The sequence below is a fragment of the Daphnia magna genome, linkage group LG7 (genome assembly GCF_020631705.1).
Source record: "Daphnia magna isolate NIES linkage group LG7, ASM2063170v1.1, whole genome shotgun sequence".
Lineage (NCBI taxonomy): Eukaryota > Metazoa > Arthropoda > Branchiopoda > Diplostraca > Daphniidae > Daphnia > Daphnia magna.
This window is the reverse complement of record NC_059188.1, coordinates 12,428,073-12,453,299: the sequence shown is the minus strand read 5'-3', so window position 1 is coordinate 12,453,299 and position 25,227 is coordinate 12,428,073. Positions and strand designations below refer to the sequence as shown.

General features: G+C 40.4%; 9 protein-coding genes across 20 annotated transcripts; 6 read left to right on the top strand and 3 right to left on the bottom strand.

Moving 5' to 3' along the window:
* Positions 1-12: 12 nt before the first annotated feature.
* On the top strand, positions 13-7,774 carry LOC116928041 (trichohyalin). Of its 10 annotated transcripts, XM_045176193.1 has the most exons (18): positions 13-259; positions 325-824; positions 884-1,099; positions 1,229-1,245; positions 1,327-1,714; positions 1,822-1,969; positions 2,049-2,342; positions 2,402-2,543; positions 2,617-3,142; positions 3,220-3,679; positions 4,158-4,402; positions 4,478-4,904; positions 5,017-5,440; positions 5,561-5,769; positions 6,551-6,766; positions 6,863-7,060; positions 7,192-7,350; positions 7,444-7,774. In XM_045176193.1, the coding sequence occupies exons 9-18, from the start codon at positions 2,859-2,861 to the stop codon at positions 7,660-7,662; spliced, it is 2,841 nt and encodes a 946-aa protein (XP_045032128.1). In that variant the 5' UTR covers positions 13-259; positions 325-824; positions 884-1,099; positions 1,229-1,245; positions 1,327-1,714; positions 1,822-1,969; positions 2,049-2,342; positions 2,402-2,543; positions 2,617-2,858; the 3' UTR covers positions 7,663-7,774. The 10 variants fall into 10 exon arrangements, 9 of the variants coding, with proteins under 9 accessions (XP_045032128.1, XP_045032129.1, XP_032790988.2 ...); XM_045176194.1 differs by lacking the exon at positions 1,229-1,245 and having other exon boundaries at positions 1,581-1,714; XM_032935097.2 differs by lacking the exons at positions 1,229-1,245; positions 1,327-1,714.
* LOC116928051 (tyrosine--tRNA ligase, mitochondrial) lies at positions 7,670-9,727 on the bottom strand. Its single transcript, XM_032935121.2, has 10 exons — positions 9,582-9,727; positions 9,381-9,525; positions 9,136-9,320; positions 8,851-9,067; positions 8,707-8,785; positions 8,435-8,643; positions 8,311-8,377; positions 8,044-8,232; positions 7,829-7,954; positions 7,670-7,758 (listed from the first exon to the last, which is right to left on the bottom strand). The coding sequence occupies exons 1-10, from the start codon at positions 9,710-9,712 to the stop codon at positions 7,721-7,723; spliced, it is 1,386 nt and encodes a 461-aa protein (XP_032791012.2). The 5' UTR covers positions 9,713-9,727; the 3' UTR covers positions 7,670-7,720.
* On the bottom strand, positions 9,706-12,194 carry LOC123474265 (tyrosine--tRNA ligase, mitochondrial-like). Its single transcript, XM_045176204.1, has 10 exons — positions 11,930-12,194; positions 11,729-11,873; positions 11,484-11,668; positions 11,199-11,415; positions 11,055-11,133; positions 10,783-10,991; positions 10,659-10,725; positions 10,392-10,580; positions 10,177-10,302; positions 9,706-10,106 (listed from the first exon to the last, which is right to left on the bottom strand). Exons 1-10 carry the CDS (start codon positions 12,058-12,060, stop codon positions 10,069-10,071), a joined length of 1,386 nt encoding a protein of 461 aa, XP_045032139.1. The 5' UTR covers positions 12,061-12,194; the 3' UTR covers positions 9,706-10,068.
* Positions 12,195-12,260: 66 nt separating this feature from the next.
* Positions 12,261-14,861, top strand: LOC116928057 (UPF0472 protein C16orf72 homolog). Its single transcript, XM_032935131.2, has 3 exons — positions 12,261-12,648; positions 12,724-12,795; positions 13,244-14,861. The coding sequence occupies exons 1-3, from the start codon at positions 12,453-12,455 to the stop codon at positions 13,783-13,785; spliced, it is 810 nt and encodes a 269-aa protein (XP_032791022.1). The 5' UTR covers positions 12,261-12,452; the 3' UTR covers positions 13,786-14,861.
* A 308-nt stretch (positions 14,862-15,169) lies between these two features.
* Positions 15,170-18,619, top strand: LOC116927578. The gene is made up of 10 exons (XM_045176783.1): positions 15,170-15,828; positions 15,890-16,351; positions 16,418-16,486; positions 16,557-16,646; positions 16,724-16,786; positions 17,052-17,543; positions 17,613-18,086; positions 18,154-18,219; positions 18,283-18,372; positions 18,440-18,619. The coding sequence occupies exons 1-10, from the start codon at positions 15,322-15,324 to the stop codon at positions 18,503-18,505; spliced, it is 2,379 nt and encodes a 792-aa protein (XP_045032718.1). The 5' UTR covers positions 15,170-15,321; the 3' UTR covers positions 18,506-18,619.
* A 108-nt stretch (positions 18,620-18,727) lies between these two features.
* On the top strand, positions 18,728-20,095 carry LOC116928059 (L-xylulose reductase). The gene is made up of 7 exons (XM_032935133.2): positions 18,728-18,888; positions 18,967-19,219; positions 19,279-19,384; positions 19,450-19,551; positions 19,614-19,667; positions 19,739-19,802; positions 19,870-20,095. Exons 1-7 carry the CDS (start codon positions 18,837-18,839, stop codon positions 19,971-19,973), a joined length of 735 nt encoding a protein of 244 aa, XP_032791024.2. The 5' UTR covers positions 18,728-18,836; the 3' UTR covers positions 19,974-20,095.
* Positions 20,096-20,224: 129 nt separating this feature from the next.
* On the top strand, positions 20,225-22,715 carry LOC116928050 (F-box/WD repeat-containing protein 1A). 2 transcript variants are annotated; one of them, XM_032935119.2, is made up of 9 exons: positions 20,225-20,462; positions 20,762-20,892; positions 20,948-21,070; positions 21,144-21,320; positions 21,396-21,521; positions 21,586-21,720; positions 21,783-22,057; positions 22,132-22,209; positions 22,266-22,715. In XM_032935119.2, exons 1-9 carry the CDS (start codon positions 20,369-20,371, stop codon positions 22,603-22,605), a joined length of 1,479 nt encoding a protein of 492 aa, XP_032791010.2. In that variant the 5' UTR covers positions 20,225-20,368; the 3' UTR covers positions 22,606-22,715. The 2 variants fall into 2 exon arrangements, with proteins under 2 accessions (XP_032791010.2, XP_032791011.2); XM_032935120.2 differs by lacking the exon at positions 20,225-20,462 and having other exon boundaries at positions 20,941-21,070.
* A 96-nt stretch (positions 22,716-22,811) lies between these two features.
* On the top strand, positions 22,812-24,153 carry LOC116928060 (BTB/POZ domain-containing protein KCTD5). 2 transcript variants are annotated; one of them, XM_032935137.2, is made up of 5 exons: positions 22,812-22,951; positions 23,120-23,319; positions 23,381-23,677; positions 23,771-23,890; positions 23,960-24,153. In XM_032935137.2, the coding sequence occupies exons 2-5, from the start codon at positions 23,122-23,124 to the stop codon at positions 23,987-23,989; spliced, it is 645 nt and encodes a 214-aa protein (XP_032791028.1). In that variant the 5' UTR covers positions 22,812-22,951; positions 23,120-23,121; the 3' UTR covers positions 23,990-24,153. The 2 variants fall into 2 exon arrangements, with proteins under 2 accessions (XP_032791028.1, XP_032791027.1); XM_032935136.2 differs by having other exon boundaries at positions 22,856-23,017.
* On the bottom strand, positions 24,092-24,912 carry LOC116928064 (ragulator complex protein LAMTOR2). The gene is made up of 4 exons (XM_032935142.2): positions 24,704-24,912; positions 24,581-24,616; positions 24,397-24,523; positions 24,092-24,339 (listed from the first exon to the last, which is right to left on the bottom strand). The coding sequence occupies exons 1-4, from the start codon at positions 24,769-24,771 to the stop codon at positions 24,193-24,195; spliced, it is 378 nt and encodes a 125-aa protein (XP_032791033.1). The 5' UTR covers positions 24,772-24,912; the 3' UTR covers positions 24,092-24,192.
* Between the last annotated feature and the right edge of the window lie 315 nt (positions 24,913-25,227).

Below are 25,227 nucleotides of genomic sequence, written 5' to 3'. Positions count from 1 at the left end.
TGAACCTGAAATACAAACGGCCAACGACTGCGATGCTTTCCCTCGACGTCCTAGTGTGTGTAAACAGTTCGACGCATGCGCATTGCTCAAAACTCACGCAGGACAGAGGGGGTAAAAAAAAAAAGCAAACAAGAGGAAAACAAAATTGGAAGGCAGTGAGAAATACAGAAAAATTTATAATAAAAAGTCTATGATCCTGGGAAACGGAAGAAAGACATTAGATGTACGATGTTTTTGCAGTCATCAATCTTCCATACGAGTACTGTACATTTTTTTCCGGTTTTAAATCATTTAAATTATTATTATTTGATTTTTTTTTTTTAGGAAAAAAGCCTGTTGGAGGAACTTTAAAAAAAAAAACAAAGCCGGAAGAGATTGGGAATGGAATCTTTCACGCAAACATATGATTTAATGATTTTTAGAAAAAAAAAAGAAAAATCTAAGGCAGAAATTGAAAGTTCAAAAAAAAGAAAAGAAGAGGAGATGAGAGACTATCGCTGGCTATGGTCTTGTCAATTCGGGCTCAGATCAGCTCTCTTCCTTTCGCCTACTTCTCCGTCCTCTTTACTCTTTCCCCCCCACTTTCGGATCAATAGCAGCAGAAGCATGGGGAGGGGAACTCCGGAGTGAGAGAGCATACACACTATACACAACATGAGAGCAGCAGCAAGTAAGAGATGTAAGGCAAACTGAAAAGGATGAAAGACGAGACATGAGAGAAAAAAGTTAGGAGAAAAGCCAACAGCCGTGTTACGCATGTTCAATCAGCATACCCAAAAGAAAGAGAAAACGATTTTTTAAAGGGAAAGGTGAACGACTGTTACGTAGGTTTTGCATGTGTTTAGTATTTTATTTATTTCTTTTTAAAAGACTTTTTCTTTAGATTTTCCAATATGTGCAAAAAAGGAACGCTGATTGGCTCTTGACTTTATGTACTGCAACCGGAAACTTCTTCCTTTGTTTCATTCTGATGGTCTACGAACATCGAACATAGTTTGTGTACAGCAACAGAAGAACCCGCCTCGGCCTACGAATTTCGTTTGCCCGTCCCATTGGAAAGACGTGACCGATGACCGTCATCATCATCAACTATCGCAGGGTAGGTCCCCCTCCCCCCTTTTTTTTTTTTTATTACCAGAAAGCAAAGAGTCTAGAGAAGACGATTGAAAATTCAATTTGCTTCCATATCGATCCGCGTTCTTTATATACTCCTACGGCCATTACGTAGTGCATGTACAACGTAAGGTCGGTTACATTTATAGATTCTCTTTAAAAAAATTTTTACGTAAATTCATCTCGCTGTGTGTCGATTTGCGTTCACTCAAGTGAACACATCCTTCCCTCCTTTTTTGCGTGATTTGTTCATCCGTCTGTGGTGCAAGGAATGGCACGCTGTTAGACTGGCCAAGTGCTGAATATGACGTTGTTAGTGCATAGAACAAACATTCCAGTTGGCCAATTTGCGCCAAAAATGACTGCATCTAGGATGTAGTGTATAAGCCTGATGAATAATTGTGGTTGGTGGAAGCCGCCTTTCAACGCAGACTATTCGGATCGATAAACTTGTTACCCGACACTAGGCAAAGTTCGACGTGGCGGACAAGAATATGGCAGTGTGCTTCGAGTGGGGGAGAAGGAAAAAAAAAAAAAAGAGGGAAAGTTTAAGGAAAAAAAATAAATCAAGTTGCCAACACTAACGTTGTCACGCTCAAAGGTCAGCCTTTATGTTGTTAACTTTGATTGTCGGTCTGTTTATTCTAGTCTTCCTTTTCCTTCTTAAATGTTTTGTTTTTCGTTCATTTTTTTTTCTCCAAAAATTAGATTGTCCACATCCAGACAAAAGATGAGTTTATGATTTAATTAGAAGAAGAAAGAAAAAAAAAGAAGTTCACCACGCAATCAGTTCATATCTTAAAGATTCACAAGCCTCGCCTTCCGAGTCGATTAAACGTCACACGCCACCCTTTACGTAATGAGCAGTGCCTCTTTTGTCCTACATTAGCGCAACTGCTGAACATTCATTGGTGGTTGCTTTGTTGTTTTCGCAGGCCAGCCAACGTTATCGACCAAGCGGGGCTCCTCCTTTGCTCTACAAACGCTCCCTTTTTCCCCCCGTTCCTGCTACACGATTATACTTCATAGATGACACAAACAGCCGTAGCTCACAGAATTTTTATTTTCTTTATGTTCGTGTTTGTTTGTAACTATTCCGAATGTCTGCCTAACTTTTTTTCTTATATCTGATTTCATGTCCGCTTGGCGTGATGTGACTTTCCCTACATTTGCATCCAGACGGAGGGGGGCCCCGCGCGCGCGTTCAGATAACACACCCCACCCGAAATGTTATTACAGCCTTATACTCATAGCTTTTCGCCTTTTTTTTATATATTTTTATTTACAGTATTCCGCTTAACGACAAGTAGCAAGACGAGTAAACCCTTCTACCCTCCTGGATTGAATGCTACTATACACCACGTTGATGGGCAGCAAATAAAAATCGGGATGCCTCCCAAAGACGAGAGAAATCTTTGGATTATGTGCCAGTACGGTCCTGCTGTATATATCAACTTTGAATGTGTCTACGTATGTTTGTATATTATCTCTTTTTATATTTAGAATAACAAGCAGAAGAGTTATAGGAAAAGCAAAAAACAAAAACAGGAGCTCTGATGGATGAGCAAGAAATATCGATCAAACATCGTTTTGGGGTGTAAAGCAGAAGCCAGCGTTTCCATGGGCGACCAGTCAATAACAAAAGCCTTTTGCTGACGACGATCTGTTTACAAGCCATCTGCACTTGGACGGAAGCCTCCGACGGGTCGGAAGAGTTTGCTCCTTGGAGGAAATTCCGTCTGAAGATGAGAGATTTGATCGTGAAAATAAATACAGATGCCGTAGGAGTAGTCGGTGGTGTGACTACTGCTAATCAACAGCTGACGACCAACAGGAACAACAGCAGCCGCTTGAACGTGGATGATCCAGCTGTCTCGAGTCGTGCACTATCTTTGACAGTCGGCTCACTAGGGCAAGATGATGGAGACAGCACGGACGACGGAAGTGACAGCGGAACAGCAGGCACGCCAACCAGTCAATCCGCAGGCTATTGGCCTGATTTGGAAGTGCTGGATCCTGATCACCCCATGTAAGTTTAATCCATTAAGATAAATACAAAATTGTTTTTGTTGCTAACTGAGAGGGGAATAACAAAAAAAAAAACAGTTTGGAGCGATTCCAGGCCAATTTGACGCATTTGCTGGACGAAGAGGATCAACAGCTGACATTGAAAATTCTCGAAGCGGAAGAAAAGCGCAAGTGCATACTGAGGGAGAAGAAGAAGACATTGGCCGGGTTGGATGAAATGAAAAGATTGAACGAACGCAGCCGATTGACGTTGCGTAAAGAGAAAGAAGCTCTCGAAACGGAAAAAGCCAAACGACTTCAGGTGGAATGTGACCTCCTCCCTGAGAAGAAACAACGATTTGAATTGCTCCAGCGGGACATGCGAGACGCCCAATCCACTGACAATCTCCTGGAAAAAGAATTGGAAATTGGACGGAAGAAAATAGCCGCAATCCGGCAGCGGCTGGAAGAGCAACAACAACAACTAGCTCAAGCCAGAGGACAACTCGATCAAGGGCATCGTGAAAGGGATTCCAACCAAGCTCGTAAACTTCTCCAGGTTCGCGTGTACTTTTCTCCATTCAGCCTAGACAGACCTGTTCGAATGACGTCATACCCGCTAAAAAAAGAAAACGCAAAAGTAAAAAATATATATATCTTTTTAAAAAACGAACCAAGAGGTGGATCAAAAGAGTCTATTCATAGAGCTAAGCTGGATCAAGGCGAAAAATTCGCTTCGACCGTCCCAACGGCCAGAAAATCAACAATCGCTCTTGTCTGTAATAGTATAGCAAACTACTATGGCCGTCTATGTTTACCTACTGACATCCTGTTTAGTACGGCAGTGTCCTTTCTTTTGACATTTTTCAATTTATTTTTAAAACTCAAACTTGGATAAAGCGCGTCTTGATGGCCATGCCACCTGTCTGTTTAAAGTAGATCGTCATGCTTTTCCAGTTTAGTTTCAATTGGCCCTTTGAAAAATTGAATTCCAAATATTATTTCGACTCATTTTTCTTTTTTTAAATGGGCCACAGGATGTGGTGATCAATCAACTTTTGTCGGATGTCGAAGCAGCTGAATGGAAGCGTAGCCAAATGGAAAACACCTTACTGGACGAGGAACAGTTGACGGCCGGATTGCGGGACGCGATACGTGGAGCGCATGCTGAAATTGCCGCAATCAACACGGAAAAAATCCGACTCAATCAGAGCTGGCAGTCCAGCTTGCTGGCCTTACAAAAGAATAACGAGGCCCTAGCGGCTGTCCACCAATCCATCAGGTTTTCATTTGATAATCGAAACATCACAATATTCTCATGACATTTGATTTGTGTTTGTTTGCTTCTCAATCAAAGGAACGAAGAAGCTCGAAGGGAGGAGATTAATCGATGCTGGACGATTGGCGAGAAAGAAACGACTCAATTGGCTTCTAAACGGACCAATATTCAATTCGAATTAGGCCGGCTGGAACGAAAGATAACTAATCTAGAGACGCAGTGCCAGTTGCGAGAGGCGCAAAAAAGCTCAGACGACGAACGCAACCGTCGTCTCGAGTCCATCATCCGATCTCGGGAGGAAGAGCTTCAGACGCTGATAAGGGAGGCGGAGTTGCTGGCCAAGAGTGAGAGCGATGCCCTGGATCGTCTGCAGGGGCAGCGGTGCAAAAACAAGACTCTAGAGGCGGCCATACTCGATCAAGTCTATCGCAGTGTGGCCTGCGATCAGGAGGCGCAAGCCATTTATCGCCACATCCGCCAAATGGAAGAAAACTCAACTGCACTGGTTCGTTTTTTTAATTTTTTCAATATTTTCTTTTTATGATTCACATTTGATTGAAAAATCGCAAATACTTCGTGATTCATTTCTGATTGTTTTTCAAACAAAAACAAAACAGGATTTTGAGATAGCCAAAGCTGAAAGTCGTAATGGAAAGGCGTTGCTGGAGCGCGATAATCTGGAAAAAGAATTGCAAGAAAATAGGAAAGAATTGGCAGAGAAAGAAGCTCAAGTCGCTTTAAAAGACGGGCAAATCAAGCAACTCGAGATGGAACTGGGCGAGCAGCAGAAATTGTTGGAGAGGAAAGAAATGCATTGGGTTCGGCAAAAAGCGATGCTCGACGAGCTTCTGGCCACCCTCGAAGAGAACCAAGCCCGCACCGAGGAGGAGAGAGTATTGAGAGTGTTACAGGAACAGCTGGATCAGATCCGCCGGGCCACCGATAGTTTCCAGCGTCAATGGTCAGAGGCAGAGCAGCAATTGCTCCAAGTGGCCATGACACGAGATCTCCAGGCCGTCGAAGAGGGGAAACTTCGCGATGGTGAGCGATATATCAATGAAATTCATTAAGCATCCTGTGGACATCATTTCCTGGGAAGGCTTCCGATGATGAATGGGAATCTAATTGGCTGTTGGCGCTTGTATATTATGTTTGGGGCAGAGATCAGCGTGCGCGAAGAAAAGAAGAAGCGGCTTCTGCGTGAAGTAGCCGGATTGAAGCACAGCCAATTGCAGTGTAAAAGATCCATCCACGGTTGGCGCGAGTACTTGCAGCAACTGGATGCCCGACTGGCCCAGCAGACGGCCAACAAAGAGAGCCTAGAACGTCATAATCAGCACTTTCAACGCCAGTGGCAGATCCACCTCGAGGTTCGTCCTTTAGCCGCACTAAACAATCGTTGTTTTTAAACACCGAGTATACTTCATGAGAGTTGATTGTGTGCATTTTTCAATTGTCGCTTCCGCGGCATAACATCCAGCCACCGTTGACGGTATACCAACCAATCGATAGACAGACCGAGTTAAACGTACAACGATTTTTTCAAGGTTAGAACAATCGGTGGAGTGCGACGACAAGTACGTCAGCCTGACTGTTAAAAAAAGAAAGAAAACGGAAGTGAGTGAGAATTAATGAAAGAAATATTTTGTTTTTTTGTGGGGCGGAGGTCCACAATTTAATGGAAACGTCGACCGGAGCTGGCCGCTTGATTTATTTCTTAGAATTAGAGTGACAGTTACCTTTCCCCTTTTTTTTCAAGTTATGATTTTAAGAAGGAACAAAAAAAAAAGGGAAATGAAATTATTGATTAGCTCATTTGTGTTTGGTATCGTACCGAACAAGTAGAAATGTGAGCCACACAAAAGAGGTCGGCATTTGTTTTACTATTACTCTTCTTCCTTTTTTTAGTTTTCGTAAACTTTGTCTTTTAAGCGAAGAGTCCTCTTAAAGGAATCGATACAAGAAATCAGATCTATCGACATTTTAAACTTTGGTCCGTGCACGTTTTAGCTGTTCGTGCACCACCGACTGGAATCGATCGGATTATACAAACGTTTGGGGACCACAGAAAAATTTTTCCTTAAATTGAATTTTGTCTTTTTTCTGCTTCTTCCTTTACTTCACTCATGGGGGACAACAACAAAAAAACAGGAGCCAGAACGCAAGGTTCATCGAGTTCGGGAGGAGATTGTCCAACTTCGTTCACAAAAATCCAACCTCGAAATCAACTTATGCGACCTGAATAAAGTGATGTTATTGTGGACGGGCAAACTGGCAGACATTCGCGAGGCACAGAGTTACTACCAAGCTGAACGCTCAGATGCTGGATCGCTGGCCCTACTCGAAGCGGAGAAGCATCGACTTCAGGTTCGTCTTTTCGGTGTCAGCACAAAACACCGATTGCCCCGCATACAACACAATCTGTCCCCTTTATCCTATAAAAATGTTTATATGTTGCAAAAGGTACAAGAAGTCCAGCTGAGGAAGGATCAGGAACTGCTTAACCATCAACTACAGAAAGCCGTTCTCGGTCGTTCCGGGCTGAATACCAAAGCGGATATCAAGACCGGAGTTGCTCATAAGACGAGGATCGTCAAGGATCCAGTAGACTCAAACGCCTGGTACAAGATCCTCTCTAAAGAAATCACCAAGCGCCGCAAGGTTCGACATCCAGGTCATGCTGTAGAGAGCACACATAAAAAGCTGTCGTCGATGTGTTTCAGCAAGCACTTGAATGCGTATATGTGTGCCTTGGCTTGGTATATCATTCAATTGGATCTTTATTCGTATAGGAGCTTGTCAAGCTGAAGCAATCGATCTCGGAGAGGAAAATAGTCAACGCGGAGCTGACGGCGCAATGCGATTCTTTACGAGATTCTCTCGAGATGGACCGTAATCGACTCGAGCAGCTCGATCACAACATTGCTGAAGCCGTAGTCACTAAGAGACGGGTGAGTTAAGAGCGTTGGAGAAAAAAAATGAGAAGAAAACGACGTGAATCTGTTGAAACGAAATGTTTTCCAATCGAGTTATTATCGATTCAGGGCATTTCGACGCTGGTAGGTCATCAGAAATGGTGGCGCTTCTACGACCAACTGAAATATGGAACATATCGGCGGAAGTACGGAGCTGATGCTCTGGCCGAGGCAGAGTCTCGTGCGAGAAAAAAAATAATTAAACTACTGAAGGTTGCCGACAGATTGGCTTGCGAATATCCTCATCTAGAAGTTCAACTCAATGACATCCGAGACTCACTCAACTAGGCCATAATTTGATTTGTTCCTTTTATTATTTCGGCTAAATGTGTAATCCCTTCTTCCGCTATGACATCCATTTAACAATATAATGGTGCTTCTTTCCTATTGGGAAAATGATTAATATTCATTTAATAGCTTGCAAGAGGCAAGTTCTTTTAATTTTTCAACCTACCCACGCGGATTAAACTGATCCCATTGGGTAGGATGTGGCGACCGAGCGACAGGATCTCCGTATAATCGGTGCACTTAACTTGGTTGATGTGCAAACCTCCAGCCAAGATGATGCGACGCGCGTCGTCTATTTAGAAGAACCAAAGATAACGGTCAGCCAAGTTTAACGCACCGAGAGGCACAACAGTAATTTCTTTTGTTCACGAGCGTTTTTACTTTCGTTGGCGAAGCAATTGGCTTTCATCACCATGTCGAGAACAGAAGTTGCCGGTTCGAGAAGAATATCGACCATTGTAGCGCCTCGGAATGTCTCGCTCAACTCGTTTGGCTGTAGCTGAGCCAATGAGTCAGCCGATTTACTATACAATGCCGCAGTGATACGCTCCGCTGACTGCAGACCGTTTTCTGTTGAAATAAATAAAAGCATTTAATGAAAATGCGAATTCATTCGGGCGTAGTAGAAATAGTCTATAAGTAATAGACCTCCGTGAACAAGAAGCGTCACTTGTTGTGCTAATTTGCGATGAGCGATCCGAGATTCCGGTTTGGCCTACACAAGAATGCATAAGAAATACAGTCAAGGCCTTTATTGGTTCATTGACTGTACCGTTTGTTTCTCCATTATCTGGGAGATTTCTTCGGTCGAAAAAAACGTAAACAGCTTCAATAATTGTTCCACCTCAGAGTCTTTTACTCTCATAAAGAACTGATAGAGCTCGAATGGCGACGTTTTCGATGGAGTAATCCATACAGCATTGCCAGCTGTCTTGCCTAACTTTGAACCTTCTTCGTTAGTGACGAGTGGGATGGTAAGCCCTGTTTGACGAGACGTTCAAGTAACCAGTCTTTCAATTTAAGTAATTTTAGAAGACTACTCACCAAATACTTCATCTAATCCCATTCGGCTGATCAGTTCGTGACCTGAAACTATGTTCCCCATCTGATCACTGCCGCCGATCTGCCCATTTTAGATGTGGAGAAGTACTGAATTTAGTTTAACTGATAGTGGTAGTATGCCAATACCTGGAATCGACATTTATATGTCTGTAGGAGGTGAAGCCAATCATAGCCTTGAAGGACCTGATAGGAGAATTCGGTGAAGCTTATCCCAGCTTCGGAATTGATCCTTGACTGGACGCTGTTTCTGCTCAGCATGGCTCCAACTCGAAAATGCCTTCCTGCTGTGCTCAGGAACTTGGTGATGCTCACATTATTGTACCAATCTGCATTATTGACTAGCCTTAGAAAATAAATTGAACATTGGCTTGAACTATTTGTTAACAGAGGTATGGTTTTGAGCTGTACTACTTTACTGGTTTCAGTCTATTTGGATCTCTATTTTTCTCCCAAATATATTTCTGATGGTTCTGGAATATCCTTGTAATGTTTTCAGCTATCACATCTGCATTATCTCTGACTTTTCCTTCTGGCAAAGCTATCCTTTCACTTGCCTTTCCACTGGGATCACCAATCAGGGCAGTGGCTCCCCCAATCTTAAAATATGTAGAAATAATTGTTACTCATACACTCAATACCATTTGTAATGGACAAACCAAGGCTATGAGTTGATGGCCAGCACGTTGGCAATGCAACATGGTCATTAACACCAAAAGATTTCCTATGTGGAGGCTATCAGCAGTAGGATCAAATCCAGCATAGAAACATTGTGGTTGTGACAACAGTTTTTGAAGATTTAGGCTGAAATACAATAGTCATTACCATACATCAATGTGAACATTTAAACTGGATTATACCTTGGGGGAGGGAAAATGTCCTGTAATAGTCCTCTTTCATTTAATTTCAAAACATTACTAGCACAAAATCGCTGGAAAACAAAACTGCACTTTCGTATCGAATAGATACGATTTATAACGCGAATTATCATGTTAAATCTTTAATTTAGATTTCTCCATGCATGAAATAAACAAACCTACATGTGAGCCCGAGAAGCAGACTACGATAATTCAACATTTCCAAATAGGTGAAGCAATAATAAAACATGGCAACGCTGGTGCCATTGGGATAGAGAATAAAAAAAAAGGAGGAGATAAAAGCTTTTGTGAGCGAGAAATCTGCGGCCAAGAGCCAGAACAACTTTCATAGCAAACCGTAGGCAGGCAATATGGAGTAGGTAGTGTGAAATGCACAGGGCTCTCGAAAGAAATTCACGTGATTATAGGAAGCTTACACCGATTGAATTCACTACACTTATTTCGGCTAAATGTGTAATCCCTTCTTCCGCTATGACATCCATTTAACAATATAATGGTGCTTCTTTCCTATTGGGAAAATGATTAATATTCATTTAATAGCTTGCAAGAGGCAAGTTCTTTTAATTTTTCAACCTACCCACGCGGATTAAACTGATCCCATTGGGTAGGATGTGGCGACCGAGCGACAGGATCTCCGTATAATCGGTGCACTTAACTTGGTTGATGTGCAAACCTCCAGCCAAGATGATGCGACGCGCGTCGTCTATTTAGAAGAACCAAAGATAACGGTCAGCCAAGTTTAACGCACCGAGAGGCACAACAGTAATTTCTTTTGTTCACGAGCGTTTTTACTTTCGTTGGCGAAGCAATTGGCTTTCATCACCATGTCGAGAACAGAAGTTGCCGGTTCGAGAAGAATATCGACCATTGTAGCGCCTCGGAATGTCTCGCTCAACTCGTTTGGCTGTAGCTGAGCCAATGAGTCAGCCGATTTACTATACAATGCCGCAGTGATACGCTCCGCTGACTGCAGACCGTTTTCTGTTGAAATAAATAAAAGCATTTAATGAAAATGCGAATTCATTCGGGCGTAGTAGAAATAGTCTATAAGTAATAGACCTCCGTGAACAAGAAGCGTCACTTGTTGTGCTAATTTGCGATGAGCGATCCGAGATTCCGGTTTGGCCTACACAAGAATGCATAAGAAATACAGTCAAGGCCTTTATTGGTTCATTGACTGTACCGTTTGTTTCTCCATTATCTGGGAGATTTCTTCGGTCGAAAAAAACGTAAACAGCTTCAATAATTGTTCCACCTCAGAGTCTTTTACTCTCATAAAGAACTGATAGAGCTCGAATGGCGACGTTTTCGATGGAGTAATCCATACAGCATTGCCAGCTGTCTTGCCTAACTTTGAACCTTCTTCGTTAGTGACGAGTGGGATGGTAAGCCCTGTTTGACGAGACGTTCAAGTAACCAGTCTTTCAATTTAAGTAATTTTAGAAGACTACTCACCAAATACTTCATCTAATCCCATTCGGCTGATCAGTTCGTGACCTGAAACTATGTTCCCCATCTGATCACTGCCGCCGATCTGCCCATTTTAGATGTGGAGAAGTACTGAATTTAGTTTAACTGATAGTGGTAGTATGCCAATACCTGGAATCGACATTTATATGTCTGTAGGAGGTGAAGCCAATCATAGCCTTGAAGGACCTGATAGGAGAATTCGGTGAAGCTTATCCCAGCTTCGGAATTGATCCTTGACTGGACGCTGTTTCTGCTCAGCATGGCTCCAACTCGAAAATGCCTTCCTGCTGTGCTCAGGAACTTGGTGATGCTCACATTATTGTACCAATCTGCATTATTGACTAGCCTTAGAAAATAAATTGAACATTGGCTTGAACTATTTGTTAACAGAGGTATGGTTTTGAGCTGTACTACTTTACTGGTTTCAGTCTATTTGGATCTCTATTTTTCTCCCAAATATATTTCTGATGGTTCTGGAATATCCTTGTAATGTTTTCAGCTATCACATCTGCATTATCTCTGACTTTTCCTTCTGGCAAAGCTATCCTTTCACTTGCCTTTCCACTGGGATCACCAATCAGGGCAGTGGCTCCCCCAATCTTAAAATATGTAGAAATAATTGTTACTCATACACTCAATACCATTTGTAATGGACAAACCAAGGCTATGAGTTGATGGCCAGCACGTTGGCAATGCAACATGGTCATTAACACCAAAAGATTTCCTATGTGGAGGCTATCAGCAGTAGGATCAAATCCAGCATAGAAACATTGTGGTTGTGACAACAGTTTTTGAAGATTTAGGCTGAAATACAATAGTCATTACCATACATCAATGTGAACATTTAAACTGGATTATACCTTGGGGGAGGGAAAATGTCCTGTAATAGTCCTCTTTCATTTAATTTCAAAACATTACTAGCACAAAATCGCTGGAAAACAAAACTGCACTTTCGTATCGAATAGATACGATTTATAACGCGAATTATCATGTTAAATCTTTAATTTAGACTCTCCATGCATGAAATAAACAAACCTACATGTGAGCCCGAGAAGCAGACTACGATAATTCAACATTTCCAAATAGGTGAAGCAATAATAAAACATGGCAACGCTGGTGCCATTGGGATAGAGAATAAAAAAAAAGGAGGAGATAAAAGCTTTTGTGAGCGAGAAATCTGCGGCCAAGAGCCAGAACAACTTTCATAGCAAACCGTAGGCAGGCAATATGGAGTAGGTAGTGTGAAATGCACAGGGCTCTCGAAAGAAATTCACGTGATTATAGGAAGCTTACACCGATTGAATTCACTACAAAACAAGCGTTACTGTTATAAAAACGTGGTTGTCTGTTTATTTCTCGACATTTATAAATTAATATACAAATATGAATAACTCCATGGAAAACGGTGAGGATCCGTTCGCAGACATTTGGATCTCCAATTGGGAACGTCAGTGCGAGATTGAACTTGAAAATGAGCCCGACCTTGATCAAGCTGTTCAATCAGAACGAGATTTATCCACACAGAAGCTTTGGTACCTTTTTCAAAATTCTGCCACGTCTGTAGCACAGTTGTTTAAAGGTAAGGATCATCATGGTTACTACCACGATTCACACTGTGATAACCTTTGGCCAATACTTTGTTGTCTTTTTCCAGATCGTAACCAACCTCAAGTCCTCTGGTTGCCTTTCCAAACCGCAGCTGGCACAATCACTTCACTGTACAAAGGTGAGACAAAGTTACGGAACCTTTATCTAAACCACCTTAGCATAAAATAACAATTGACACCTTGATTAATTGCAACCAACTACATATTTTCTTGAGCAAAGTGTTCATCTTTGTTGTGTTGTTGCTAAGAAAGCTTTTACAAAGAGAGTTATAACACTTTCTGTCAACCATTGTCTGTCATCTAGATTAAACAATTCTATGTGATAATTAAGACACTGTGGATACTAAGCTCATGAGTTATGTATATATTGGTTGAAAGAATTGCTTTTTCCCTATTCTAATGATGCATTGTAACTTAATGATGCATTGTAACTTTGGGTGTGGTGAAGTGACTAATCGACCTAAAGAAACCAAACCAGTGAACATCCATAATTGTTCCTTTAGATAATGTTCTGTTTGAACATTTGAAAAGGGTTGAGGATAACGGAAGTTTTATTATGAATGTTAGAGTCGACAGAGGCCTTGAGACGAAGCTCCGAACTTGGAATTCAGGCCGGATATCAGCGAAGAGCGAGAGAAATGTTGGCATGGGCCAAGAAGCGCCGTGGTCGCAACATCAGAAGAGAAGAATTGATCGCATTTCTGACTGGGAAAAGTGTCCCGGGCTCCGGTGCATCTCAGCCTCGCCACCAAATGCGAATGGGTCCTCGTCCACGGGTGTCATTGTCTGATGGCATGTCTGCCTCGCATCACGGCCCTTCTGCTCTGCAACATCCACTGGAAGGTTCTGCTGGAGACTTTGAGCCAGCTCTACAAGCCTTCCGTGAAGCCCTCAGCTTGCCCTTACCATCGTCGGCCTCTAGCAACAATACCAATAACGCTTCGTCAGCCAAAAGCACCGGACGACGAGGAAGTCCTGTTCATAACCACAGTGAGCTGAGCGCCTTTATAAGCCATGAGTCGGCTCGCCATAAACGACCCGCTCCCGCCAGCCCTACCCACGACGTCATCATGGACTCGCCCACTCATAAACGCTCGAGACTGATGTAAACAACCCCGCTTTTGGAAACCAAGCGAACCCATTAGCTAAAGAAATTTTTTTTTTTTTTTTTTTCATTTTACGTTAACCTCCGTTTTCTTCTAAATCCTTACCTCATATTTGTTTTGTTTATTTTTTCGCTTCGGTGCGCCCCCCCCCTTTTTTTTCAGACCTTCTTGAATATTTACTTTCAACCCCAATTGCTCTTTTTGTGTTCATCTCGAGCTCGTTTTGCAAAAAGGAAGAAATTTGAACCTCTTAGCGCCGAGGTTGCTGCTACTACACAAAAACAAAACAAAACTCGTGACTGTTTTTCTCTTCGTTTTCTTTTTTCTTTTTTTTTTCTACCTAGCAAATTTACACGAAGAAAGTGAAAGCTCATTCTGTTCTCGCTAATGATAATCTGTTTAGATGGCATATCCATCTATTCTCCTCCCCCATTCATTTTATCTCCTCATTGCCAAGTTGAAATTTTCTCCCTCTCCCCCCCGGTAAGAGTAACAGATATAAGCAATTCTATTTCAGACGAAATTTACGAATCGAAGCATCACTGTTTCAAACGCGTCGAATTTCAATTTGAATATATATTTCAAACCTGAGCGTGAGTAGGCATTGAACTGAAAACGGATTCTTAACAAATCTGGTCTTCGTCATGCTCGTTACCTTTCTTAGTTTTCTGAGTGAGCAGTGACCTCAACATTTTGCCCTCCTTTACCTTGTTGTTCTCCATCCTTTTTTTTTTTCAATTTTATTTTTAATAGCTCGCGTGTTTCTCGTTTCGGTGATGATGAATTCGTATGTTTCCTATGGTAATGATAATTTAGTTCTGATTGACTTGATGTTTTTTTTTTGTCCCTTTCGCAACATTAGAATTAGAGATACGAATGAGTTGCTGCTGAACTGCTGCCTTTTTATAGTTGCACACACAACTGTAGACAGGCCCATGCGCGTCCCCAAGTTCTAAAGAACGTTACAGTTATTATTATACCTTTTTACCCTACAAGTCACGCGCTGTGTGTGTGAGTGTGTGTGTTTGCGTGCAAGTGGGATTTGCTGGAATACAAAAGAAATACATCAATTTCTGCGATGGACGCGTCAGATCGATTTTTCAATCAAATGTGGGCGAGGCATATCAAATTGCTTTCTAGCGGAAGGAAACCAGCTCTATCCTTACGTCGGCAAAAAGTAATTTTTGTTTTTTACTCAAATGTATTAGATTTCTTTAAAAATTTATCTGTGTATTTTTTTTTTTTTTTACAGAATTCGCCGTGGGTCCATCGCAAAGCTAATGGCGATTACAAACTGTCAACCGAAAAATCTATTTCGTTATCTCCTTCGTCTGGGACGTACATCAACCGTTCCCTGACGTCATCACTTCGTTCGATTGGTTTCCTTCCGAGTGCCATGCACCGGATATAGTAGGTAAGGAAATACTTGGGGTCAATTCATATCGTTCAATTTAACAGCGAGGTGGTGTACTAGAGTTTTGCCTGGAAATTTGTTAGTCCTAATAAGCACGACGTTTAGAGTGGGTTTGATGGAACACAATGCCAACTCGAGGAATAAAAGTTGCAGCGAACGAAAGCGTCAGAGAACCAAGAATTCTGGAATCTAATGTCACAGGGAGGAAGTGCTGGAACTGGAGTATCCGCCCATTAATCGCTTTGTCCTGCTTTATAGGGGTCGATTTAACTCAACCGTCAAAATTCGGTCAAAAATGGAAGACAGCATTTAGTTTTATCAGTCTAGTAATCCATGCAGTCCTCACAGTGAACTCTGTAATAATTATTCACGGGCAATTATACCAAATGGCAACCATTTATTTCGGAGAAGATGGAAATCATTCCAGGACTTTCATTTGGAATATGATCACCGATTTCATCAATTTTGAAGTTGGCTGCCTTAGCACCCATTGGATTCTGTTTTTTGTTGTGAGAAAGAAGTGGCCTTCGCTGAGAAAGGCTTTTCAAAGTCTGATTCCTCTCTTCGACAATGAACTTTACGATCGACTTCGCCGACTATCGTTTGCTGGAGTGGCACATGTAGTTTTGATGGTAGGTTGTCCGCATATTTAGCCCAAAAGAGATGTACTTTTAACGGTTCATTCAATTGCAGGTTACTTGTTTGTTTATCTCTGCGACCGTGTCAATGGTCAGTACAAAGACACCGTTCAAAATAAAATTTTTGATTATTTCTGAAGTACTCCTACAGTTTTATCCCATTTTCGGCATTGTCTTGTTTACAACCGTCAGTTATGCAGCCTCATTCTCGTTTAAGTCAATCACGTCAAAGTTAAACAGCGAACATCTACAGGCGTGTAATCTATCGAATACTGATGTCTTTATCCTTAAACGTTACTACGTTTCAGCTTGCCAGACAATCGACGTCATAAACGATTGTTTTGGGTGGCTCCTTCTGCTCGTCATACCACATTTGTTTGTTGCCAAAGTTAATGTAACCTTTTATTGGTTTGGCAATTCCAATGAGAATACGCCCATTGGCGGAATTCTGTTTTTCATCTTTCATCTCGTCAACCTTTTTGTCATTTGCATAGTATCGGATAATATTCGTTTTGAGGTCTCAGCAATATTCCTGGTTTTCAATTTGTTGGTAATTAAATTGAATATTTTAATGCATATTTAGTCGGACAAATTGTTGAAACAGCTTCTGCGATTGGAATTGAAGTCCGAGATTAATCCTTGCAGAAAACAGGTGTGTCAAAAGCTCATATCAAATCTAATTGATTTTTTTTTTTCATTGAGATTTATTGACTCTGATGCAGGTCCACGAGTTGATTCTACACGTAGCTCTAACCTCTCCCAGAATATCTGCCCTTGGTTTCTTTTACGTTGGTAGAAAGCTAATTCCTACGGTGAGTGCTAACTTACTACTATCAGTTTATTGTATGAAGGCGTTACCTGAATTAAAACAAATTGTTGCAACTCACAGATGATTGGAACTACGCTGACGTACTATTTTATTCTTCGCCAATTTCGTTCGTTGGAAGAGAAACCTTAAAGAATTTTCTGAATTATTTTTCTTTGTTTATCGACCATAAACAGTTAGTAGGTAACTGTTTTGTTTTTTATGTTCACGTCATAATGGGTTGCAATTACGAAATGAAAATACACTTTGCACTGGATGATTTATTCAACCAACCCCATAAATGTCAGCTGTCACATTGTAATGTCGTTAATGGATTACTTGCAGACAAACATAACGACAAAAAAAACCGTTTATTTCATCAACTTATCCTATCTATTTTGTTGTTTATTAGCACTTGGTGGGAATTGTGGTTCAAGAGAGGTCTGAAAGAAACGAAGCAGCCAGAATGTCTGACAAAAACTGGTTGTGGAGTACCACACCACTTGTCACATGGTTAAAGTGGTTAGGTGTGAATCTTTCAGATAGAAATCAAACTAATTCTTGTCGGTACTTCACCTTGTACAGCATTTTTTGTCTATTGTTCTCCATTGCCTGCCAAGTGCTTTGTTTGAATTACGTTTTAAAGCATCACAAGGAATTATCTAACACTCTTGTCACCGAAAATGGCTTCAACTCAGACGCCTTTACATGGAACACTGTATTAGATTTTGTTAACTTTGCTGCACACGGTCTTGGATGCCACATCGTCCTAGTGTCTTTTTTCTCGGGTCGTTGGAATTTATTAGTAGAAGCTTTCCAGGATTTGGAATCATTTCTGAGTGCAGATTTTTTCGTTGGAATCCGTAGAGCATCTGTTATGGGAGTATGCTGGATCATAATTATGGTCAGTACAAAATAATTTTTTTATTCAATTTCATCTTGAAATCTTTTTTTTGTTTTTTCCTTTTTACAGCATACAATATTGTGCTTTATAGTCAGCTCTTACCACATCAGCAATGGATCTCCTTTCCCGATCTTGTGCTGTACCTTGGTGTCCGTTCTTTCACAAGTATACCCGATCACAGCCGTTTTTCTATTTGTTGTTACTAGCTACGCCTCGGCAAATGCCTATCAAACAATTCTATGGGATCTAAATGTTTTGAAGAATCAACCGATGGACAAAGAACATTACGATCGCCTTATATCCTTGAAGAAGCATCATGTGCTGGTCTGCGAAACCATCGATCACATAAACAACTGCTTTGGCTGGATCCTGGGAATATCTCTACTATTTCATTTTGTTTCTATCATAACTTCATCCTTTTACTTGTTTGGAAATGAAAGGGGACGTGAAGCACTACTGGAACAAATGGATATATCCTTTTTCATTTCGCAAATTCTCCATATTTTACTCATCTGTTATCCACCGGATTTGATCCAGGAAAAAGTATGCAGCTAATGCAATAGTACACCATGTCGTATGGTGGACTAATTTAACTTTTTGTATCTCGAAGGCTGACGCTGTTTTGAAGGAACTTATTCAAATGCAAATTGAAATGAGAGAACCACACAAATCTTTGGTAATCAGTGACTTTGCTTCGTTCTTATAATAACGCCTAGTCCTAATACCGTTTATTACGCAGACCAATGCATTTGCGCTTCAAGCGGACCATTTCTTTCCAGAAGTCACCGCCGTCTATTTCTATCCAATAAGCGGGAAAATCATTCCCAAGGTTGATTGGGTTGCAGCAAGAGTGAAGCAACTTGATCTCTAATCGAACTGTTTGTCTTCTTTTATAGATAATGGGGACGACACTCACCTACTTTATTATTCTTTATCAGTTCCATTCGTCTGAGAAGCAATAACAAAAACTGGTTGTGGAGTCTCAAGCCACACGTCACATGGTTGTGTGAATCCATTCCAGAGTTTATTGTATTGCCTATCCACCTCGAATAGAATAAAAATACCGTCACAAAAGATTATTGCTTTCTTGTGTGAATTTTCTGCCTCAAAATCTCCGCAAAAATCCTAATGTACAGAAGAATATTGCTCTGTAAGGCGTTACGCAATGCCCCAAAAACAGGCAACGTTGTTATTTTGATTTGCCTTTTGCGGAACTGTCACATACCTCCATTTACGATTTCGTCAACAATTCAGTGGTAATTTGGAATCTATCACTGGTATTATCCTTAATAAATGGATATAAAATTTACAGGAAAAACTGCTTTGGTTACCGGTGCGGGTCAAGGTACATTTCGCGAGAAAAATACAGAATAACGTTGTTGTGATCGAAGTAACATTTCGCTTTCTTCTGTGTTTCTTGAAGGGATCGGAAGAGCCATCGCGAAACGATTGTTTGAACACGGAGCTGTGGTTTTTGCGCTGTCAAAGTCGCCTGAGAATTTACAGTCATTGCTACGCGAAGTTCCTGGAATCCGTACCGTGACTGTAGACCTTGAAGACTGGGAAGCAACAGAAAAAGCAGTTAAAGGTCTTGGGCATGTTGACTTGTTAGTTAATAATGCAGGAGTAGCTATTTTAGAGCCTTTTTTGGATATAAAAAGTGGAAGCTTTGATAAGTATGCTCTAAATTTTACTAACTTAGTTTGTGTTTGATAAATTTGGTTTCCATTTTCAGGCTCTTCAATGTGAATCTGAAAGCTGTTATCAATGTTTCACAAATTGTAGCTAAGCAAATGATTGATTCAAAAACTGGAGGTTCAATTGTCCATGTGTCATCACAGGTCTGTTGTCTAGTGTCTTCTAAATCTTGTTATTGCAGCTCTATTTTTACAATTCTTGTGTACAGGCCTCTCAGGCACCTTTGAAAGATCATGCAGTTTATTGCAGCGCCAAGGCTGCACTTGACATGCTTTGCAAAGTTATGGCTCTTGAGCTTGGGCAACATAAAGTAAGAATTCTCAAATTCCTTACTGAAAAATGAAATTTAGAGTGATCCTGCGATTATAACAGATACGAGTGAACTGCGTAAATCCAACAGTTGTACTCACCGAAATGGGGAAACTGGTAAGAATAATATTCGTTTTCCCGCGCTCAATGGATCCTGAATCCGTACAATAACGATTGGTTTACTTTAGGGTTGGTCAGATCCCACAAAAGCCAATCCTATGCTTGCTGGAATTCCATTGGGAAGATTTGCAGGTATGCATCCTTTTATTGCCAACTTTGGTCGACATTAATTTATCTTGCATGAATCCCGTTGGTGTAGAGGTTGAAGAAGTAGTGGACGCCGTTGTTTATCTTCTTAGTGATTGTGCTTCAATGATACATGGAACGACTCTTCCTGTCGATGGGGGATTTCTGGCATGTTGAAACTCAAAAATATAATTATCCCAAGAGGCTATAGGTTTCTCGCGGTTGGGATTCCGGTGTAAGTTACAAGTAATGGAAACTACTTGTATCCATGTTTATTAATACATTCTGTATGTAAGTAATATTGTACAAAATAACTGTGTTTTGAAAGTGAAGCGTAAAGGGACTTTTATATTAACGCATGGAGATCTTTGCAACAAAGTCTTTTAACAAATGTCATTCATTCATTGAATATCTTACATTTGTAATCAAATATGATGTACAGTTTGGCAACGACGGACTCTCTATTTATAAACATTCAGACAGCGCAGTCGTCAACAGTCAGTTCTGTTGAATTAGACCTACCGGCTAACACCTAATGTATTTTACAAGTTAATGGCAAAATCAAGTTTCAAATGACTAACAACCAAACTATAAATTCTCGGGATATCTGTGACTCCAACTTCCAAGGGACAAATACGGGCGTCGATATCACTTGCCTTCTTCAAGGTAAGAAAAGGTTTCATGTTTAAAGAGCTCACTCGAAGCTTATTTGTAACGCCTTATAAGGCAAACTTGGGTGGTTATTGGTAGATACAAAACAGCCTGAAAGAAAGAAAATAATCTTAATTATTTGGTAGCGTAGTATTCTTACGCTGCTATAGTTTGCCTTTTTGTGTAAGAATTGCAACTCCAGTTTGGGTGAATGCCTTCCAATAGAAAATTCAAATTAACAGACACAAAATGCCATTGTTCAAGATTCTTCTTTGAGATATATTTCTAAACAGCTTCACTCTGTTTCAATGCAGTTGAGCTGGTTGCCAAAGGAATATTTCAAAATGTTGACTGCCTGGGTCTACTAAGCGCACGTTCAGTCTCTCCTGCTTGGAAAGATGCGGTCGATAATGCCAGGGTGTGGAAACTCGTTCTCGACAAAGACGTAATATTTTCTCAATCCATGTATTCACCTTAATACTTTAGTTTGAAGTCTACAGGTCAAGTGGAAGAAAATGTACAATGTCTTGATTAAAAAAGGCGTAGCAGTCGAACCAACTGAGGTTGATAACTATTCGGAGTTCTATCCTGAACTATATGTAAAAATTAAAAAACATTTGCTGGTCTGTCAATATCTATTGAATCAAAGTGAAAATCTTCATCTCATATTTGAACTAAGCGTTTTTTTTTAAATAGTCCCTGGAGAAGAACTGGGTCACGAAGGCTTCGTACGAACAAATAAAAAAAATGCCATATGCAGGTTTTGTGGGACACCTAAACTTCCAAGTTAAATTAGCGGATCAATTCATCGTTACCCGCCAGAGTCCTCAAACAATCGAGATTTTCAATAGATGGACATTGGCACCAGAAAGTGTAAAACCTAATCTTAGCAACATATTCTTTTAATTGAAAGTTTGTGTGTCTAATTTAATTATTACGTCTCCCTAGGTTTTTGATATTGGAGTGGACAGCGATAGGGCCATGATGAAATCCATAGATTTAACAAGCGAATATCTTGCCCTTGGATGTAACCGCGGGAAAATCTTCGTCTTTTGTATGAAAACGAGAGATCTGGTTAGATTTTATTTTACTTTTAGAAATGATTTTTGTTAAAACAAAATGTGGTCAACGTGAAAAGCTTCACAAACTTATAGATGACCCGGCCTTATTGAATTGCGGGAGCTTTTCTCAAGACGTAATGGCGAGCCGAGTGGATTGCAGTCATTTGGTTTTCAGCCCAACAGGACATATGCTTCTGTCGTGCATTTCCAATGTAAAACTGTTCCTATTAATTTCCGTGAAATGCATTCCGACAGCTTGGCTATATTCTTACAGAACAGTTGTCAATACGAAACGCTCACATTGCGAAAAATAACATCTCCGCAAGAATGGAAAATTGTGCACCAGCAAACTATTCACCAGTTCAATGTGCGTCGAATTCAAATGGATGATTCCTACATCTATCTGCTTGGAGGAGCCAATAAAGGAATTCAAGTTCGGTGTGCGACTTCACTGGAACTGGTGAATACTATCGGAGAAGCCGAACATTTCATCAAAAGCTTTCAGCCTTATGATCGGTGGATTATCGTAGCAGGTCGAGAACAAATTAGGTACGAATAAATTTAGTATATCGCATTAAGAAGTACTATTTCCTCAACGGTTCTAATTGTCCAATGTGTTTTAGTTTGTGGGACACCCTGGTCGGAACATGCATTCGACGATGCCAAATGAATCAAACTGATGGAGACATCAAAACCATAGGGTAATTTGTTTCCTGTCCTTCTCTCTATTTTTTTCCAAATTAATATTTATTCACAGGCTAGTAGGAGACAAATATATTATTAGCTGTCATGTTAACTGCTGGTCATCTGACTTTTTCATCCTGGGAGTGAACGTGTGGGATCTCCGATCATTCCTCGAGGAGAGGGGGGAAACATCAAAACCAACTTTTACCTTCAGCGAATCGACTCTGTCGTGGCATGAACCAGGCATCGATGGAGTCCGGGATACGTCAGTCGAAAAGCTCAAAGTTTTTGTCGATGATTATCAGGTTGGGTGCCTTATTACATGGGATTTTGATTTCGAGAGGCGCGAAGTTCCTGTACCAATGCTATATTTTATGGATTTCTCAAATCACTTAGAGTTTTCTAGAAGTTGAATTTTCTTTGTTGTTCCAAGTAAAATGGATATCCCGTGATGTTGAGGAAGAATATATTGAACAAAGTTTTATGAAAAAAAGAAATAAAAAAAATAATCATAATAAAATAATCATTGAAATTTAAAATCTTCCTTTTAGAAAAAAAAATTAAATTAAGAAAGAGTAAATCGACTTGTTCATTTGAATCAGTTCGTCTGACATTCCCACAGATGGCACTTTGCCTTGCAAATTATCGATTACTAAGATATTTTTTATTGGTCGCATTTTTCGTTCGTTAAGTTCGACCCCCAATCGTATGTTAATGAAAGATTTGAATCTCTGAACTCATTGTTTCAATCTCATACTGGTAAGCTAGTGTTTTATGCTATCAGAGTTTGTAGAATTAAGGGTCGTATGAATTTTTGATGATCAGGTAAACATAACTCTTATTAATCATTGAAGGAAATAGCCCTCTGTTGTTTCACAAACACAGACTTGGCAGAGAATTGATTTTCCCTATGTTGCATCTATGTAGAGATGGCTGAATGTCCGGAGTCGAATGGGATTGTTAACAACATCGTTTCGGAAAAGTGGTGTGGCAGCCGAAAATCAGAATGGGTACGTCTAAATGTTGGGGGTCACCATTTCCTTACAACTCGAACAACCCTCTGCAGAGATCCAAAGTCTTTTTTCTTCAGACTCTGCCAAGAAGACAACAATCTTGCCTCTGATAAAGTAGTAAAAAATTTAATCATATTGAAACAATTTTTCATAAACCCTCTCATTTTTAAACCAGGATGAAACAGGTGCCTTCATGATCGATAGGGACCCAACCTATTTTTCACCAATATTAAATTTCTTAAGACACAGTAAACTAGTTATTGACAAAAACTTGGCTGAAGAAGGAATTTTAGAAGAGGCTGAATTCTATAATATTACGGAACTTATCCAGTTAATCAGAGACAAAATTAGAATACGAGATGAGCTACCTCAGAAGGAAAACAGGAAGCAAGTCTATCGTGTATTACAGTGTCATGAAGATGAATTAACCCAAATGGTTTCAACCATGTCTGATGGCTGGAAATTTGAGCAGGTATACAATTCTAGCACTTTTCCTTACCATTCTGTAGCCTAAGGTAGACATTATTGGTTAACTACTTGTTCCTTTTTTTCTTTTTTTACACAGCTTATAAATGTAGGATCACAATACAGCTATGGTAATGAGGACCATTCAGAATTTCTTTGTGTTGTCTCAAGGGAGTGTGACAAGAGAGAAAGGGAAACAGAACCTACAGATAGAGCTAAGGTAAATGTTTGTATAACAAATCCAGAAAACCCATAGGATATGCTCAGTGTTTTCAATTCTTGACTACAGGTGCTCCAACAAAAAGGTTTGAGGATGTAGTAAGTACCTGATATTTTTATAACAGGAACCAAATACTGAAATAATATGATGCAGAGAACCAGCCTTGTGGGATTTTATCCACGTTGCAGCCATTTTGACATGTTTTTGATCACTACTGTTGCTTTTTATTCACAAGTGCAATACAACTCTGCTTCACAGCTTCATTAATTGTTTAGAGATCCAAATTTTTATTAAAGAAATTTTCATGATGCTGCCACTTGTCGTAGAGGAGAATCAAGGTAATCAGCTAATGCTTTGGCTTTGGCATGGAGCATACCAAAACAAACATTCTCTTTAGCATAGAGGCACAAGAGTAAATTTGCAACTTGAGCAATCACAACTTTTCCATCCTGCAAAGCATCAAATCCATTAATACTGACTTTTAAGAGTTCATTCTGAGTTAATACCATGCAGTCAAGAAGGACAGATTCTAAGATGTCTTCATTAAAAGCTACTTTTCCATTTTTAGCATATGCAGACCAAATGTTGCTAGCTATTGCTGCTGTCACTCTGGCATCCTTGTCCCCATAGCCACTAGAAAACCATGAAACTGTTTATATGTCTCCAACAAACTTTAATCATTTTACTTACCTATAAGCCAGCAACGCCCCTTCTGTGTTCAAAAGCCTGAAATGGTAAATTACTTATATTTAAAATTTACTCAAATTGGCAGCAATTAAAATAAAATTATAATAAACGATCTCATCAAATTACAAAGTGCTAAGAATTCCACCAGTATTCGCTTGAGATAACACTTGAGTAAGAGCTTTCGGTTTTAACATTTTTCATAGGCTTGTTGTTTTTTGTGTCAGACTGCAGGCTGAACACAGCTGTTAGTTGTGAGTCCACAAAAAAGTGACAATAAGCTAAAAAAAGTTCCTCGTTTCTTTGTTGACAGAGAAACGCCTCTCCTTTATATGAACCAATGACGATGCCGAGCTCTGAAGCCCTCTGTTTTCAAAGACACAAAATGTTTGCTGGACTCGTGCATGGGGTGTAGGGTATGTCACTCTGCCCCGATTAACCTGAAACCTAAGTGTTAAACTGCACCAGAGTCATAAACCCCTGGTTCCTCCACTATGGCTATTTTCCATCTCAGAAAAGGGGGTTAAAGCTAGTCGGGTAAAATAGACTTTTACCGAAAAGGGGTACCCTCTTTCGGGGATTACTATACATAAAATGATTGTTTTGGGTCGGGGCATGGTCGGGGCGTATGAGTGATTTTCCGTCCGGTGGGA

Excerpts from the sequence above, each read along its gene's own strand:
- LOC116928057 (XM_032935131.2), top strand. The coding sequence starts at position 12,453 with ATGAATAACTCCATGGAAAACGGTGAGGATCCGTTCGCAGACATTTGG. Across the intron at positions 12,649-12,723 it reads TGTAGCACAGTTGTTTAAAG|ATCGTAACCAACCTCAAGTC; the intron begins GTAAGGATCATC and ends GTCTTTTTCCAG. Across the intron at positions 12,796-13,243 it reads AATCACTTCACTGTACAAAG|AGTCGACAGAGGCCTTGAGA; the intron begins GTGAGACAAAGT and ends TATGAATGTTAG.
- LOC116928060 (XM_032935137.2), top strand. The coding sequence starts at position 23,122 with ATGGCTGAATGTCCGGAGTCGAATGGGATTGTTAACAACATCGTTTCG. Across the intron at positions 23,678-23,770 it reads ATGGCTGGAAATTTGAGCAG|CTTATAAATGTAGGATCACA; the intron begins GTATACAATTCT and ends TTTTTTACACAG. Across the intron at positions 23,891-23,959 it reads AACCTACAGATAGAGCTAAG|GTGCTCCAACAAAAAGGTTT; the intron begins GTAAATGTTTGT and ends TCTTGACTACAG.
- LOC116928041 (XM_045176198.1), top strand. The coding sequence starts at position 2,859 with ATGAGAGATTTGATCGTGAAAATAAATACAGATGCCGTAGGAGTAGTC. Across the intron at positions 3,680-4,157 it reads AAGCTCGTAAACTTCTCCAG|GATGTGGTGATCAATCAACT; the intron begins GTTCGCGTGTAC and ends AATGGGCCACAG. Across the intron at positions 7,061-7,191 it reads AAATCACCAAGCGCCGCAAG|GAGCTTGTCAAGCTGAAGCA; the intron begins GTTCGACATCCA and ends TTATTCGTATAG.
- LOC116928050 (XM_032935119.2), top strand. The coding sequence starts at position 20,369 with ATGACTAACAACCAAACTATAAATTCTCGGGATATCTGTGACTCCAAC. Across the intron at positions 21,071-21,143 it reads AAATTAAAAAACATTTGCTG|TCCCTGGAGAAGAACTGGGT; the intron begins GTCTGTCAATAT and ends TTTTTTAAATAG. Across the intron at positions 21,522-21,585 it reads GTATGAAAACGAGAGATCTG|CTTCACAAACTTATAGATGA; the intron begins GTTAGATTTTAT and ends CAACGTGAAAAG.
- LOC116927578 (XM_045176783.1), top strand. The coding sequence starts at position 15,322 with ATGCCAACTCGAGGAATAAAAGTTGCAGCGAACGAAAGCGTCAGAGAA. Across the intron at positions 15,829-15,889 it reads TGGCACATGTAGTTTTGATG|GTTACTTGTTTGTTTATCTC; the intron begins GTAGGTTGTCCG and ends ATTCAATTGCAG. Across the intron at positions 18,373-18,439 it reads GCGGGAAAATCATTCCCAAG|ATAATGGGGACGACACTCAC; the intron begins GTTGATTGGGTT and ends CTTCTTTTATAG.
- LOC116928064 (XM_032935142.2), bottom strand. The coding sequence starts at position 24,771 with ATGTTAAAACCGAAAGCTCTTACTCAAGTGTTATCTCAAGCGAATACT. Across the intron at positions 24,617-24,703 it reads GGTGGAATTCTTAGCACTTT|GCTTTTGAACACAGAAGGGG; the intron begins GTAATTTGATGA and ends TTACCATTTCAG. Across the intron at positions 24,340-24,396 it reads CTGTCCTTCTTGACTGCATG|GATGGAAAAGTTGTGATTGC; the intron begins GTATTAACTCAG and ends GATGCTTTGCAG.
- LOC123474265 (XM_045176204.1), bottom strand. The coding sequence starts at position 12,060 with ATGATAATTCGCGTTATAAATCGTATCTATTCGATACGAAAGTGCAGT. Across the intron at positions 11,416-11,483 it reads AATAGACTGAAACCAGTAAA|GCTAGTCAATAATGCAGATT; the intron begins GTAGTACAGCTC and ends TTATTTTCTAAG. Across the intron at positions 10,726-10,782 it reads AGATAATGGAGAAACAAACG|GCCAAACCGGAATCTCGGAT; the intron begins GTACAGTCAATG and ends ATTCTTGTGTAG.
- LOC116928051 (XM_032935121.2), bottom strand. The coding sequence starts at position 9,712 with ATGATAATTCGCGTTATAAATCGTATCTATTCGATACGAAAGTGCAGT. Across the intron at positions 9,526-9,581 it reads GACATTTTCCCTCCCCCAAG|CCTAAATCTTCAAAAACTGT; the intron begins GTATAATCCAGT and ends ATTGTATTTCAG. Across the intron at positions 8,233-8,310 it reads GACGCTTCTTGTTCACGGAG|AAAACGGTCTGCAGTCAGCG; the intron begins GTCTATTACTTA and ends TTATTTCAACAG.
- LOC116928059 (XM_032935133.2), top strand. The coding sequence starts at position 18,837 with ATGGATATAAAATTTACAGGAAAAACTGCTTTGGTTACCGGTGCGGGT. Across the intron at positions 18,889-18,966 it reads GGTTACCGGTGCGGGTCAAG|GGATCGGAAGAGCCATCGCG; the intron begins GTACATTTCGCG and ends TGTTTCTTGAAG. Across the intron at positions 19,552-19,613 it reads TTGAGCTTGGGCAACATAAA|ATACGAGTGAACTGCGTAAA; the intron begins GTAAGAATTCTC and ends CGATTATAACAG.